The 12,735-nt window shown below is 39.6% G+C and overlaps 1 protein-coding gene across 10 annotated transcripts in view; it reads left to right on the top strand.

Moving 5' to 3' along the window:
- adgrv1 (adhesion G protein-coupled receptor V1) overlaps positions 1-12,735 on the top strand; it is a 560,536-nt gene that overhangs the window by 137,749 nt on the left and 410,052 nt on the right. For all 10 annotated transcript variants that reach the window (XM_048527106.2, XM_048527099.2, XM_048527104.2 and 7 more), the window contains 2 exons: positions 1,111-1,355; positions 6,728-6,909. In XM_048527106.2, the coding sequence (XP_048383063.2) occupies positions 1,111-1,355; positions 6,728-6,909 (427 nt within the window). The remainder of the gene's footprint in view (positions 1-1,110; positions 1,356-6,727; positions 6,910-12,735) is intronic.

The raw sequence follows: 12,735 nt of genomic DNA, 5'->3' as shown, positions 1-12,735 counted from the left end.
AGGTCCCTCTCACTGGTGAAGCGTTGGAAGAAAAGTATGTATGAAGCAAAGTATTCGTTAAGGACCTTCCCTTAATTAATCTTTAAGGAATGATGTTGTCAATTGTGAGAGTTGCCTGCATGAACATAGACTAAGACCCAAGCACACAAGTATCATTGAGTTGTGCTGAATGCAAAAAACTACATTCAATTTGTTTGGACCTTATTGGAGGGAATCCCAGAGTGATCAGCATGTCATTAGTATGCTTCATTATATTATTGCTGGTTCCTTGTATTTGTGTTCTTCACACATGGCCAGGTTTCAGACGATATCATCAGCTAATTTGACTGTGGGCAAATGTGAAAGTTAGTGGAATGGGTAAATGTTGCAGAATGAAAGATGCCATCACTTCAGGTGACACAAACTTTCATTCTCTTTCGGTGTTGAGTATCAGTGGAATAGAAGTCTTTTTTATTCTTGCAAAGACTTAGCTTGCTTCTTGCAGTGCTGGGAGTCTTGGTTGTGGTGAGAAAGAGTCAATGCTGCAAATCAGACAGCTGTCTAATGGAATAAATGGGAGACTGGCCGGAAACACACAGAATGAAAACAGAAAATTCTTGAAATGCTTAGAAGATCAGGCAGCATATGTGAAAAGAAGCAATTAATGCTTCAGGTTGATAAATTCGCGTCAGAAATGCCCATGCATTCTGACGAAGGTAATCAACCTGAATATTTTTTACTCTTTCATAGAGCATGTTCATCACTGATTAAGCCAGCATTTATTGCTGATTGCTAATTGTCATTGGAGTAACAGATCATTTTTCCAGAGAACTTAATCAGATTATTGAGGCAGGATCTGTGTTCCACAAAAGTGAATTAGTGTCAAACACTCCAAATGATTACAGATCGTAATGTGTTCTCTCCAGAGCCTTGAATGTATTTGTACTGTGCCAAATTAAAGAATTGGGGTGGAATCAGAAGACTGTAAAAATTGAGAAGGACTGTTCTGGTGCAGTGGTAGTGTCCCTGCCTCAGGTTAGAAGTACCTAGTTTAAGTCCTACCTGCTCCACATCTGACCATGTTTATCGGAAAATACCTGTAAAGCCCTAATGGTTTATTTTCTGTTGTAGCTTTTGAAATGATAGAATTTATTGTTGAAGAGCCAGAATCTGAAACTACAAAGATAAATCTGCCAGTTATTCGACATGCTGGAACACTTGGTAATGTTACAGTCCAGTGGACTGCCATGACAAATGATCAGCAAGTTGCCGATGATCTTCAGGTGGCCTTGGGTGAGGTGACATTCGCTCCTGGGCAAACTATTCAAAACCTACAATTGGAACTTCGAGCAGATGATTTCCCTGAAATTGAGGAGGTAAAAACATAGGTTTTAAATACTGTAGATCAATAATTCAAGTAAAGTCTTGAAGTTTTGTTTTACCAATACTTTTTTTTTGAGCATTGACAGTGGATAGTGTGCACAGTTCCATCACTCAATCACACTTCTTTGACATATCCTTAAATGTGCTTCCAGAACACTCTGCGTCTTACTGTCAGCTGCCAGTAATTATTTTATTGCTAAAATGTGGATTAGTAATCTAGAATCTGCAACTGATAATGGTAAATGGTCAACTAACTCTCAGTCCAAAGCTGCCTTGAATCTTGCTTTTAGATTGAGTGAGAGAGAGAGACAGAGAGACAGAGAAACTGAGACCATTAATTGCAAAAGCGACAACTCCAGTCAAGGTATTTATTAGTAAGGAAGTTCAGCTACTGGATATCATTGGGGAAACTCGTTCTGAAGTTTCTTTTGCAGCTTTTTCTATAGTATTTCAAAAGAAAAGGATAAATTTGAAAGAATTTCACATCTTAGTAAAATAAATAGTAAAATGTTTATTGTTGCCGCCTAAAGCAAACGAGGGAAGACATAATGGCCTTAGATGAAATAGTGACATCTGTATTTGAATCATGTAATTTGTTTTGACTGAATAGGTTAAAATTGCGTTTTTGGGTTTCTTAAGGTAAGCAATTAATAGATATTGTGGCTTTTCACAGTGGAAATATAGTGAAAAGTCCCTCGATGCAACATGCTTAATTAGTTTCTTTATGGAATGCAGGTATTGTTGGCTAAGCCAGTATTTTTTGCCGGTTCCTAGTTGTCCAGAGACAGTCAAGAGACCCCAATGTACACCAGATCAGATAACATTGGCAGATTACCTTCCCTAAAAGACATTAGGCACATTTGTGACCTGGATGAGTTTTTTTTCACAGTCAGCAGTGGTTGTATGTCACCATGATCTCCCTGTTGTAGGAAGGATGTTGTGAAACATGAAAGGGTTCAGAAAAGATTTACAAGGATGTTGCCAGGATTAGAGAGTTTGAGATATAGGGAGAGTCTGAATAGGCTGGGGCTGTTTTCCCTGGAGCATTGACGCTGAGGGGTGACATTTTAGAAATTTATAAAATCATGAGGGGCATGGATAGGGTGAATAGCCAAAGTATTTTCTCCAGGGTAGGAGAGTCCAAAATTAGAAGGCATAGATTTAAGGTGAGAGGAGAATGATTTAAAAGGTACCTAAGGGTCACCTTTTTCATACAGAAGGTGGCACATATATGAAATTGACTCCCAGAGGAAGTGGTGGAGGCTGGTACAACTACAGCATTTAAAAGGCATCTGGATGGGTATGTGAACAGGGAGAGATTAGAGGGATATGGCCCAAATGCTGGCAAATGGAACCAGATTAATTTAGGATGTCTGGTTATCATGATGAGTAGGACCTAAGTGTCTTTTTCCATAACTGTATGAATCTGTTAGGCTAGTTTTTTTTAAAAATTCCAATTATTTTATTGCAGTCAAATTTCACCATCTTCCATGCTGAATTAAACCCATGTTCCCAAAACATTGGGCTAGAGTTCTTGATTACCAGACCAGTGACATCACCACTGTGCCACCATTTCCTATTACTCGGGAATTAATTTTCTCATTAGAATGGTTCAGAGTGATTGTTACTTTGACTTACTTTGTCTTCAGTGAGAAAACTCTTGCAGGAGAAAGACCAATAACAGTGTGTGGACATGGTAAGCCTTCATAATACAACAAGAGGAAAAGGAAGTGGGAGGGTATTCAGATTTACTTACTTCTGTGATGTTGAATGAGTACTTGTGGTCATACAGGTCTTGATGCAGCAGCTGGAGCCATAGCATGAGGCTGTGTAGATGTTAATACGGTGCTTTGGGATTCCATACTGCCTTGCGATTAGCAAAGTGGCTGCTGATGGATATTATCAAAAATCTTCTTGAAATCGATGAAATTGAGCAGGAAATGATATCAGTACACAAAACTTCTTCCATCTCATTGGTACTGAACTTGAGATGGTAGCAGCTTTCCTTTGGAGAAGACCCGGATGGGTAGGATCACAGTGATGTGGACTGGGTTTTGTGAATCTGCTGGTGTAGGCAAAGTAGCAAGCGGGCTCAGAGAGTCATGCACGAGGCTGCGTGTCAGTTCCCTTTGCACAAAAACAGTTACAAATCGTGTCTGCGATGGAAGGGTACACAAGTGGGAAAAAAATTTTCAACAACACGGGCCTCTGACACACCTAGGAGTTTCTTGGACCAGGAAGATTCTTACGTACAAACGTTTAAGAGACACAGCATTTGAGGAGACCATATCTCCCAGGGAAACAGTTAGAGTAATTATATGCAAGTATGCAGGATGACCTCAGTTCAATTAGCAAAAATCATAAATTGCTGGAAAATCTCAGCAGGTCAGGCAACATCTACAGAGAAAGAGCAGAGTTAATGTTTCAGATCTAGTGACCCTTCTTCAGACCAGAAATTTCTATTTCTGATTTCCGGCATCTGCAGTTTGTTGGTTTCCAGTTCACGGAATGCATTGGGCATCCTATGCCAGTAGCAGTGTAGGTTATTGAAGCTTATGACTTCCACGCAGTGAATCTTTCCAGGGATCTGCAGGGGATATTTGCAGCATTGCCCAACTAACCACTCACTCCTACACCAAGGAGGCGATAAATGCCCAATGCAAGAGTCTTAGAGAATTCGTAATATTCTGAATGGGTGAGGACAATGTAGACTGACAGGGCAATGGGGTCTGGAACTATTACCAGCTTTTCACCTCTTAAAGTCACCAGTCTGCATTGAAGGGGTTGAAACTTGAAGTTAGATTCAGTAACTGAAATGTCTTCTGTAATCTACAAACCAGATTTTGCTCCCACAAGTGAAAGCAGCACACAGGACAGTTCCTTTGACCGCATGACGTCTCCTTTGATTCACTTTTGGAACCTTTGATGTTCTGGTTCTTCATAGCCTGGTTCAAGACAGCAGTCCTTTAACTGTTGTTTTTCTTGGATACCTTCCTCTGTCCCTGCCTTGAAGTAGTTGCTGGTTCAAGATGTTTCTCTTACGCTGTCTATATGGTCCTTCTCTGAAATGGCTGTACTCAGCAAATTTTTATCAGATAGAACAAAATTGTTGCAACTGTTAACTTTAATGAACTGTTGTTTCACAGAATAATTATACTGGTTTTCATTGTGATGTCATTCTTAACTCCAGTTCAACACTATAAATAACAAGTTGAGTTCTCACAACTTTCTGAATTTTCAGTGAAAAGTCCTGGAGTCCTTGAATTATTTAATTTGCCCTTTGTTACTGACTGTTAAGATGAAGGTCAGCCTGATCTTGACAGCTGTTGAATCATCAAGAAGAGACATATGGCTTTTGGGAACCACTTTGCAAAACTGTTTATGTTTATTTTAGATACAGATTAGCTTTCTGTAACCAAATATACAATGATATAACTAAGCACTTTTGACAGTAGAGAGGGAACCTATTCACTCAATGTGTAGTTATTTTGGGACTGCAAGAAGTGAAGTCATATAAATCTGTGCTTACTTTCCTAATAGCAACACGAGCTTCTAAGTGCTTTTACATACACTGGTGCATCATTAGCTTACGCCAATGACATGAATTGTTGTGTGGATCCTTGCTGACAAAGTACTGTCTTCGCACATGATTGATGATGCTTGTCAGAAATCCTTGCAGTGAGTCTGAAGAGAGGTCTAGTCCACTAGTTGCAACACAAGGAGCATCATAGATTGAACCAATGCCTGGTTGAAGATGTGTTTCTGCTGCCTTGTTCAGTGTAAGGGCACTGTCCAGAATGACAGGTCTCAACTGAGAAACCTAATTTCAGATTGATCCCCAGTCAAAGATTTACAGAGCCTTGCTTCGTTGGTTGCTGCTCTACATCATCTTCCCTTAATTTTTGATTGACTTTAACAATTTTGGCCTGAAACGTATGATAGTGAGTGCATTTTGTAAATGACCCATCTGTCCATTCACAACTACTCTGGTTTCAAATTAACCTGATTGCTTGTTTCTCTATAGCCTCCTGAAAGAGTCAGAAGTAGCCTTCTCGTGTGTGTTTTAACCACCAAAACACAAATCAGCTGTAAGATCCCCTAGCTTGTGTTGAGCCTTCCTGGAACACTGCAGTGGACCTGAGACAGACATATTGGCAAGGGAACATGATGGTGCATGCATAGAAGTGCCAGGAAATTGGACGTTCAGAGAAAAGCTCAGGGTCATTGTTACTTACAGAAAGTAGGTGTTCTGCAAAGGAATTACCCAATTGGTGTTACATCCTGACAGTGTAGAATTGATCACTTGGTGAGCAGTGAACACAGTAGAGTAGATTGAATGAAGTGCAGGGTGCGTGGATAGGTGTTGCGAGTGGAGGAGGAGGAGTGGGCCAAGGTGTCTCAGAGGGAACCCTCCCTCTAGAGGGGAGGGGAGGGGAAAATAATATGTCTAGCAGTTGCAACCTCAGACTTCTCGCTCAAGTTGGCTCTAATTCGTCCTTTCATCATCCTTTGATGACAGAAATGGTGAAGCATCAGGAGAGCATGTGACATTCAAAGTGCACATGTACCTCTGTGTGTTACTGGCATTACCATAAAACTGTTAGCAGGTGACAACATGTGTGCTCAGTTGCCTGTTTAAAATTCAATTTGGATTACCTTGCGATTATAAAAGATATTCAGACATTACAGAGTTATCACAAAACATCATTTTTAGAATTCTTTTTCAATCCCTGCCTTGACTCCTCTGCGCTCACCTCCAACAACTAGAAGGAGCTCAAGAACTCCTTTGTCTTTCAGATTAATGTCATGTGGTCAGCTGCTTGTCGCTTCCCTTTCTCTTAATCCGCCAGATCAAACTTCCTCCATGAATTCCCTATAGCTGTAGCTCTAAATCTGCATGTTTTTAAATTTCCTTCTACACCTCTGAGCACATTTTATTCTCACATCTGCATTGACTAAAAAGGCTCTGGGCCCAAAACATCAGCCTTCCTGCTCCTCTGATGCTGCTTGGCCTGCTGTGTTCATCCAGCTCTACACCTTGTTATCCCTTGACTAAACTACCGACCATTCACCTTCCCTTCATGGCTCCAGTGTTAATTGATGATGGTAACAGTTCTCCCTCTTCAGGTAGTGTCCTTTTCCTCTACAAATCTACTGATAACGTCTCTGCTAAACAAGAGCAAAATGATTTTTAACAGTCAAAATGTAAGCAAAATAGTTTCTGCACACAGGACTTTCAAGAAACTAAAAGCTGAATTTTCCACTTAAAGTTTTGAAACTAGGAGACTGGATGGAAAATGTAACTTTGAAGTGATTTTAAGGTGCCTTATAAATTAATTTCAATGCAAATTGTTTTGCTTTACAGACCATCCAAGTAAAACTTACCAGTTCTACTTATGGAAGCTCCATTGGGAGGAATAATGTGGCAAATATTATTGTTCCAGCCAATGACAACCCACACGGTACAGTTTATTTCACACAGAAAGTGTACAGAGTGCAGGAACCACTGGAAGGAAATTCCAAAGTAAACATCACTGTGAAAAGAAGGTGTGCAATAATCTGTGAAAGTTAGCTGATTAATCTTCTTGTGATATTTGGGGTACACTATAATGGGCCAAATTTTGAAAAGGATAACAGTGGGCTTTAACAAAGCTCATCATTATAATGGAAAAGATCACATTTAACTCTGCACTTGTTTAGACAGTAACATCTGGAATAACATCTGCTCAGTTAAATGCAGAATTCCAAAATTGCCATCAGTGATACTCTGCTCATCCACAGGGTGGTCTATTGCACTCATCACTGACAGACTTGACATTAAAGTGAGTGTAACAATGTGAATTGTGCTGTTTTCTCATTAGTTCCATAGTAAAGTAGGCTGAAAAGTTGGGGCTAAGAATGAGCTTTGCTAACTTCGTAAGTGATGAGAGCTTAAAAACCAAAATCTCTGTGCTTGAAAATTTGAATTGACAATTGTGAGCTTTAGTATCCCAGGAAGAAGATTAGCAGATTTGGTAATTAGATCTTTTCAAATATGTACATTACTGTGTTTCTTCTATCTCTTAGTACTATGTGTCTTCCCAAATTTTTTGTTTGCCTTCTGTACATCATTCACATCTAAATTATCTTTCCTGCTTTATCCTTCCTGTGCTGATTCTGCATGTGCAGTGACGGTTCTTCAGTCTGTTTGGTTGAAGAGTCTCATTGTTTCTTGCCCTGCTTACAAACAATACAGATCCCTTGTAGATCTTATCTGCTGGATCAGGTGCCAGATTTGGGCAAATCTGTACCCTAGAAGCTGAGCAAATTTTGCAGGCAGCTGCCAGTGAAGTGAATGATGGATGACATCCCTTTTTCACCACTGTTTGCAAAAGCTTGGGTCATGCAATAAATAATAAAGAGCAATAACTAAAATACAACACGTTGCTCCTTCATATTTGTTCATATTTTCAGCTGTGTAGTCAGAGGTAACATTGCAGCCCCAACTGCTTTACTGGAGTATAACTGGGCATCCTGTTTGAATTATATGTGTAAAAGATAGTCGATATTCAGTTTCATTACAGAATATTGGAATGCCTCATTTAAATACATACTTAACATTGTCAGTGTTTGCTTTTCAGACTGAAAAATAATGAACAGTTTGTGTTCAATTTAATGAGCCGAAAATTAAACTAACAACAATTGTATGTAGAAGCATCATGATCATATGGTGCTGCATTTGGAATAATATGATTGTAAGATAGAAATCCCAGAATATGTGGCTTGAAACAATAACAAGTATTATTACGCCTTGCCTTGGATTTTATTTTAGTTAGAAAGGTACAGCAGGATCTCAGTTGTACTTAGTCATTAGTTTCCCTTGAGGAAAAATGACTTTTACATTTCAAATTGATTTTTTTCATTAATCGAGGATAAATGAGGGCAAGTACAATCATAGGTCTTTCATTTTTTCACTACCATCTTTCCTTAAATTTCTTTTCCCTGCACCCACCGTACTCAATTCTTAAAAGTGCGCAGAACTTATAGAAATTATTTAAGACCATTTGTTAAAATGCCTCTGTGTTATTCCTTGACTCCTAGCTCCATCTTTCTCTGTATCTACATCAGATTATCCAGTTTATTTCCACACTTGCCTGCCTTTTCTGAATTCCTTATGCCCATCTCCCAGTTCCTCAATCATATTCCCTCTAAACTACTAACTATACAACTTCCTGTTTTGACTTCATGATGAATAACCTTGTGAATTTCCCCTATAATCATAAAGTGTCCCTCCCTTTCAAATCTCTTATCAACATCATTTCATCAAGACCAGTGAGCTTCAGACCGCTATTGATTGAAATATGAATGGAAGAGCTGAATTCCAAGTTACAAAGTGAGAGTGGATGCTCTTGCCGTTAAAAGCAGTGTTTGTCTGGGTATGTTACTAAGGAGCATGAGTAAAATTGACATCCATGGAATGGAGTTATACCCGGCATAAGGCAAAATGATTGCTCTTTTTAGAGATCAATCATTTCTGCCCGAGGGCATTGCTGTAGGAATTTCTCAAGATAGTTCCCCTGTCGTTGTTATGATCAATTACTCAAATTTTAATCTTCTATCAAAAGAGGCCATGCTTACTGAGGTTTACCAAGTGTTTAGTTCTATTTGCAACTCCTTAAATCTTGAAACGTTGGTGCCTTTGAACTGTTTGGATAGGAATATGAGTCAATTTTTGGCTGCTATGTGGCCAGTAACATTTGGACCGCATAAGTATCAGATGTCTTCAGTAGGAGAGATGCTGATAAAATTTGAAGCTCTTTCAGCAAGTTCACGGCTGTAGGGTGGATGAGCTAACTGACCATATTAGTGTGGCACAGTGAGCAATTCAAATGGGGTGGGGGGGGGTGATCAAAAGGATTTTGGTGTTGATAGGAGATAATGTTATTGTGGTCTCATAGTAAAGCCACCTCTAGGTAGTGGCAACCCTAATATTATTGAATTTTACATTCCGTTTGAGAGAAAGGCAAGTATGTTCAAAACTTGTAAAATAAACTTAAATATGGACAATTATCCGGTCATGAAAGCAGAGCTGCCCAAAGTGAATTGGAAAATTAGATAAAGGAATGGGTCAGAAGAGATGAGTAGCAGAATTTTAAAGGGTTATTTCAATACACAAAACAGATACGTTTCCGCAAGAAACAACAGTTCGAGGGGCAGGACCTACCATCCGTGGCTAATGACAAAATGTGATTGAAAGTGAGGTGCTTCTTTAGAAAGTAGCAGATGGCAGATGAGTTGAACAGGTAGTTTTCATCCGTCTTCACTATGGAAGATATAAGTAACATCCCAGGAATAGGTGTAAATTCTAAAATGGAAGGAATAGAAGAACTGAAGAAAATTGTGATCACCAGGGAAGTGGTACTGAGCGAGATTTTGGAACCAGGGGTGAGAAGACTCTAGGTCCTGATGGATATCATCTGAGGGGACTTACAAAAAATGGCTTGTGAAATAGCTGATGCATTGGTTTTAATTTTCCAAAATTGCCTTGATTTGTGAACATTCCATTAGCTTGGAAAATACTGAATCTAATTTTTGTTTATTGAGAATGAGAGATGGAAAGCAGCGCATTATAGGCCAGTTATCTTGCCATTAGTCATAGAAAAGATGTTAGAAGCTGATGTTAAAGGTTTATAACAGACAGATCAAAAAGTCCAAGACAATCAAGCAGATTCACATGGTTTTCTGAATGGAAAATGTTTTTAGCGAACTTATAGAAGATTTGTCTCAGCGAAAATTTGTAGCTTGAATCGTAGATGCAGTTGTTTGTTAGCTTACTGAGCCAGTTGTTCAGTGGTGTGCAGACATTTTGTTACCTTCGAGGCAACATCATCAGTGTGACCTCTAATCGTTGGTCTTCTGCTTTCTTCCAGACTTATATGATCCTCCAGTGTGATAGTCTTGTCACTGGATGTAAGTTTGCTCGCTGAGCTGGAAGGTTTGCTTTTAGACGTTTCATCACCATTCTAGGTAACATCATCAGTGAGCCTCTGGTGAAGCGCTGGTGTTATGTCCTGCTTTCTATTTATGTGTTTAGCGTTCCTTGGGTTGGTGATGTCATTTCCTGTGTTGATGTCGTTGTTGATGCTGTAAAACAGCAGCTAATGAACTTAAAAGACCCTATACAGACAACAAGCAAAACGAACATCATTTACAAAATACCTTGCAAGAACTGTGACAAACACTACATTGGACAAACAGGCAGAAAGCTAGCCACCAGGATACATGAACATCAACTAGCCACAAAACGACATGACCCACTATCACTAGTATCCTTACATGCAGATGAGGAAGGACACCACTTTGATTGGGACAACACATCCATCCTAGGACAAGCCAAACAGAGACACACACAAGAATTCCTAGAAGCATGGCATTCCAACTGGAACTCCATCAACAAACACATTGACTTGGAGCCCATCTATCACCCTCTGAGAAAAAGAACAGGAAATGATATCACCAACGCAGGAAATGACATCAACGCAGGAAATGACATCACCAACCCAAGAAAACCTAACCACATAAATAGAAAGTGGAACATAATACCAGCACTTCACCGGAGGCTCACTGATGATGTTACCTAGAATGGTGACAAAACGTCTAAAAACAAACCTTCCAGCTCAGCGAGCAAACTTACATGCTGAACCTCAACCTGAGCTATAAATCTTCTCAAAACTCGCTAGTCTTGTCACTTCCGGTTCTGTTTTAGCAGGAGTCTGTGTACGAGGTCTATTTCTGTGTGTTTGTTAATGGAGCCCCAGTTGAGAACCAGACTTCCAAAAATTCCCTTGCATGTTTGGCGTTTGCTTGTCCCAGTATAGTCACTTTGTCCCAGTCGAACTGATGGCCCTCACTGTCTGTGTGTATTGAAACAAATGAATATTGGCCATGTATTTTTCTGCCAGCTGGTCTTCGTGTCTCCTGGTTGTCAGTTTCCTCCCTGTTTGTCTAAAATAATACTTATTGCACTCACTGCATGGTACTCTGTATATCACATTAGTCTTGTTGACTGTTGGTATTTGGTCTTTAGTCTTTGATAACATTCTGAGACATAATGGTAGAGAGATCGACTAACGGCGAATTCCAACCCAGTGTACAGGAAAGCCGCACACATGGACCAAATCCTTGATTTCAGTACCCTACCATACATAAACATAGCTGCATGAAGACACTACCTAAATGAACTGCATCACATTGCAATATCTCAGAACTCTGGAGGAACACCTACACAAAGTTTTCACCGACAACGGATACCCAAGAACAATCGTCCAAAGATGCCTATAAACCAAATGACAGCGGACACGGTCCAATGGAAGACACTACTAACGCTACCATACATCAATAAAATATCAGAAATGACTGCCAGACTCCCAAGACCACATAAGATCATGATTACTCTCAAACCTACAGCAACACTGTGCCAAATATTATCAAAGACTAAAGACCCCATACCGATAGTAAACAAAATCAACGTGATATGTACAATACCATGTAGCAAATGCAATAAGCATTACATTTGAACAAAGTGGGAGGAACTGATTATCAGGACACACAAAGACCAGCTGGCAGTAAAAATACACGACCAACATTCACTTGTCTCAATACACACAGAAAATGAGGGCCATCAGTTCGACTGGGACAAAGTGACTATACTGGGACAAGCGAACATTAGACATGCAAGGGAATTTCTGGAAGCCTAGTCCTCAACACGGGACTCCATTAACAAACACATAAGAAATAGACCCTGTATACAGACTGCTGCGCAACCAACAGAACCGAAAACGACAAGACTATCACATCAGAGGATCATATAAATCTAGAAGAAAGCAGAAGACCAACGATCAGAGGTTGCACTGATGATGTTGCCTCAAAGGGTCACAAAATGTTTGCATACCACAGAACAACTAGCTCAGCGAGCTAACAAACAATTGCTTGTGGAAGAAATGCTTGCTGGGATGAAGAGAAACCAATGGATGTACTGTACTTAGATTTCTGTAAATTTCATAATACAATGTCACATCAGAGGCTCTCTTGGAAAATAGACCTTATGGTATCGGCATACAGGGACCAGAGATTATGAATGATTGGGCAGCTTTTTGATTGGTCAAATTTAACAAATGGTGTGCCACAGAAATCAGCGCTGGGACCTCACTGTTTTACAATTTATATAAATGACTTGGAATGAAGCAATGAAAGTATGATTACTAAATTTGCTGATGAAAGTAAGGTAGGAAAGTGAATTGTGAAAAGGACATAGGAAACTATGGAAGAATATGGAAAATTTGAGTGAGTGGGCAAAAATCTGGCAAATGATGTATAATGTGGGAAAGATGTGAA

Source organism: Stegostoma tigrinum, chromosome 3 (assembly GCF_030684315.1).
Source record: "Stegostoma tigrinum isolate sSteTig4 chromosome 3, sSteTig4.hap1, whole genome shotgun sequence".
Taxonomy (NCBI): Eukaryota; Metazoa; Chordata; class Chondrichthyes; order Orectolobiformes; family Stegostomatidae; genus Stegostoma; species Stegostoma tigrinum.
The sequence above is the reverse complement of the archived record's forward strand: the minus strand, read 5'-3'. Positions and strand labels throughout refer to the sequence as shown.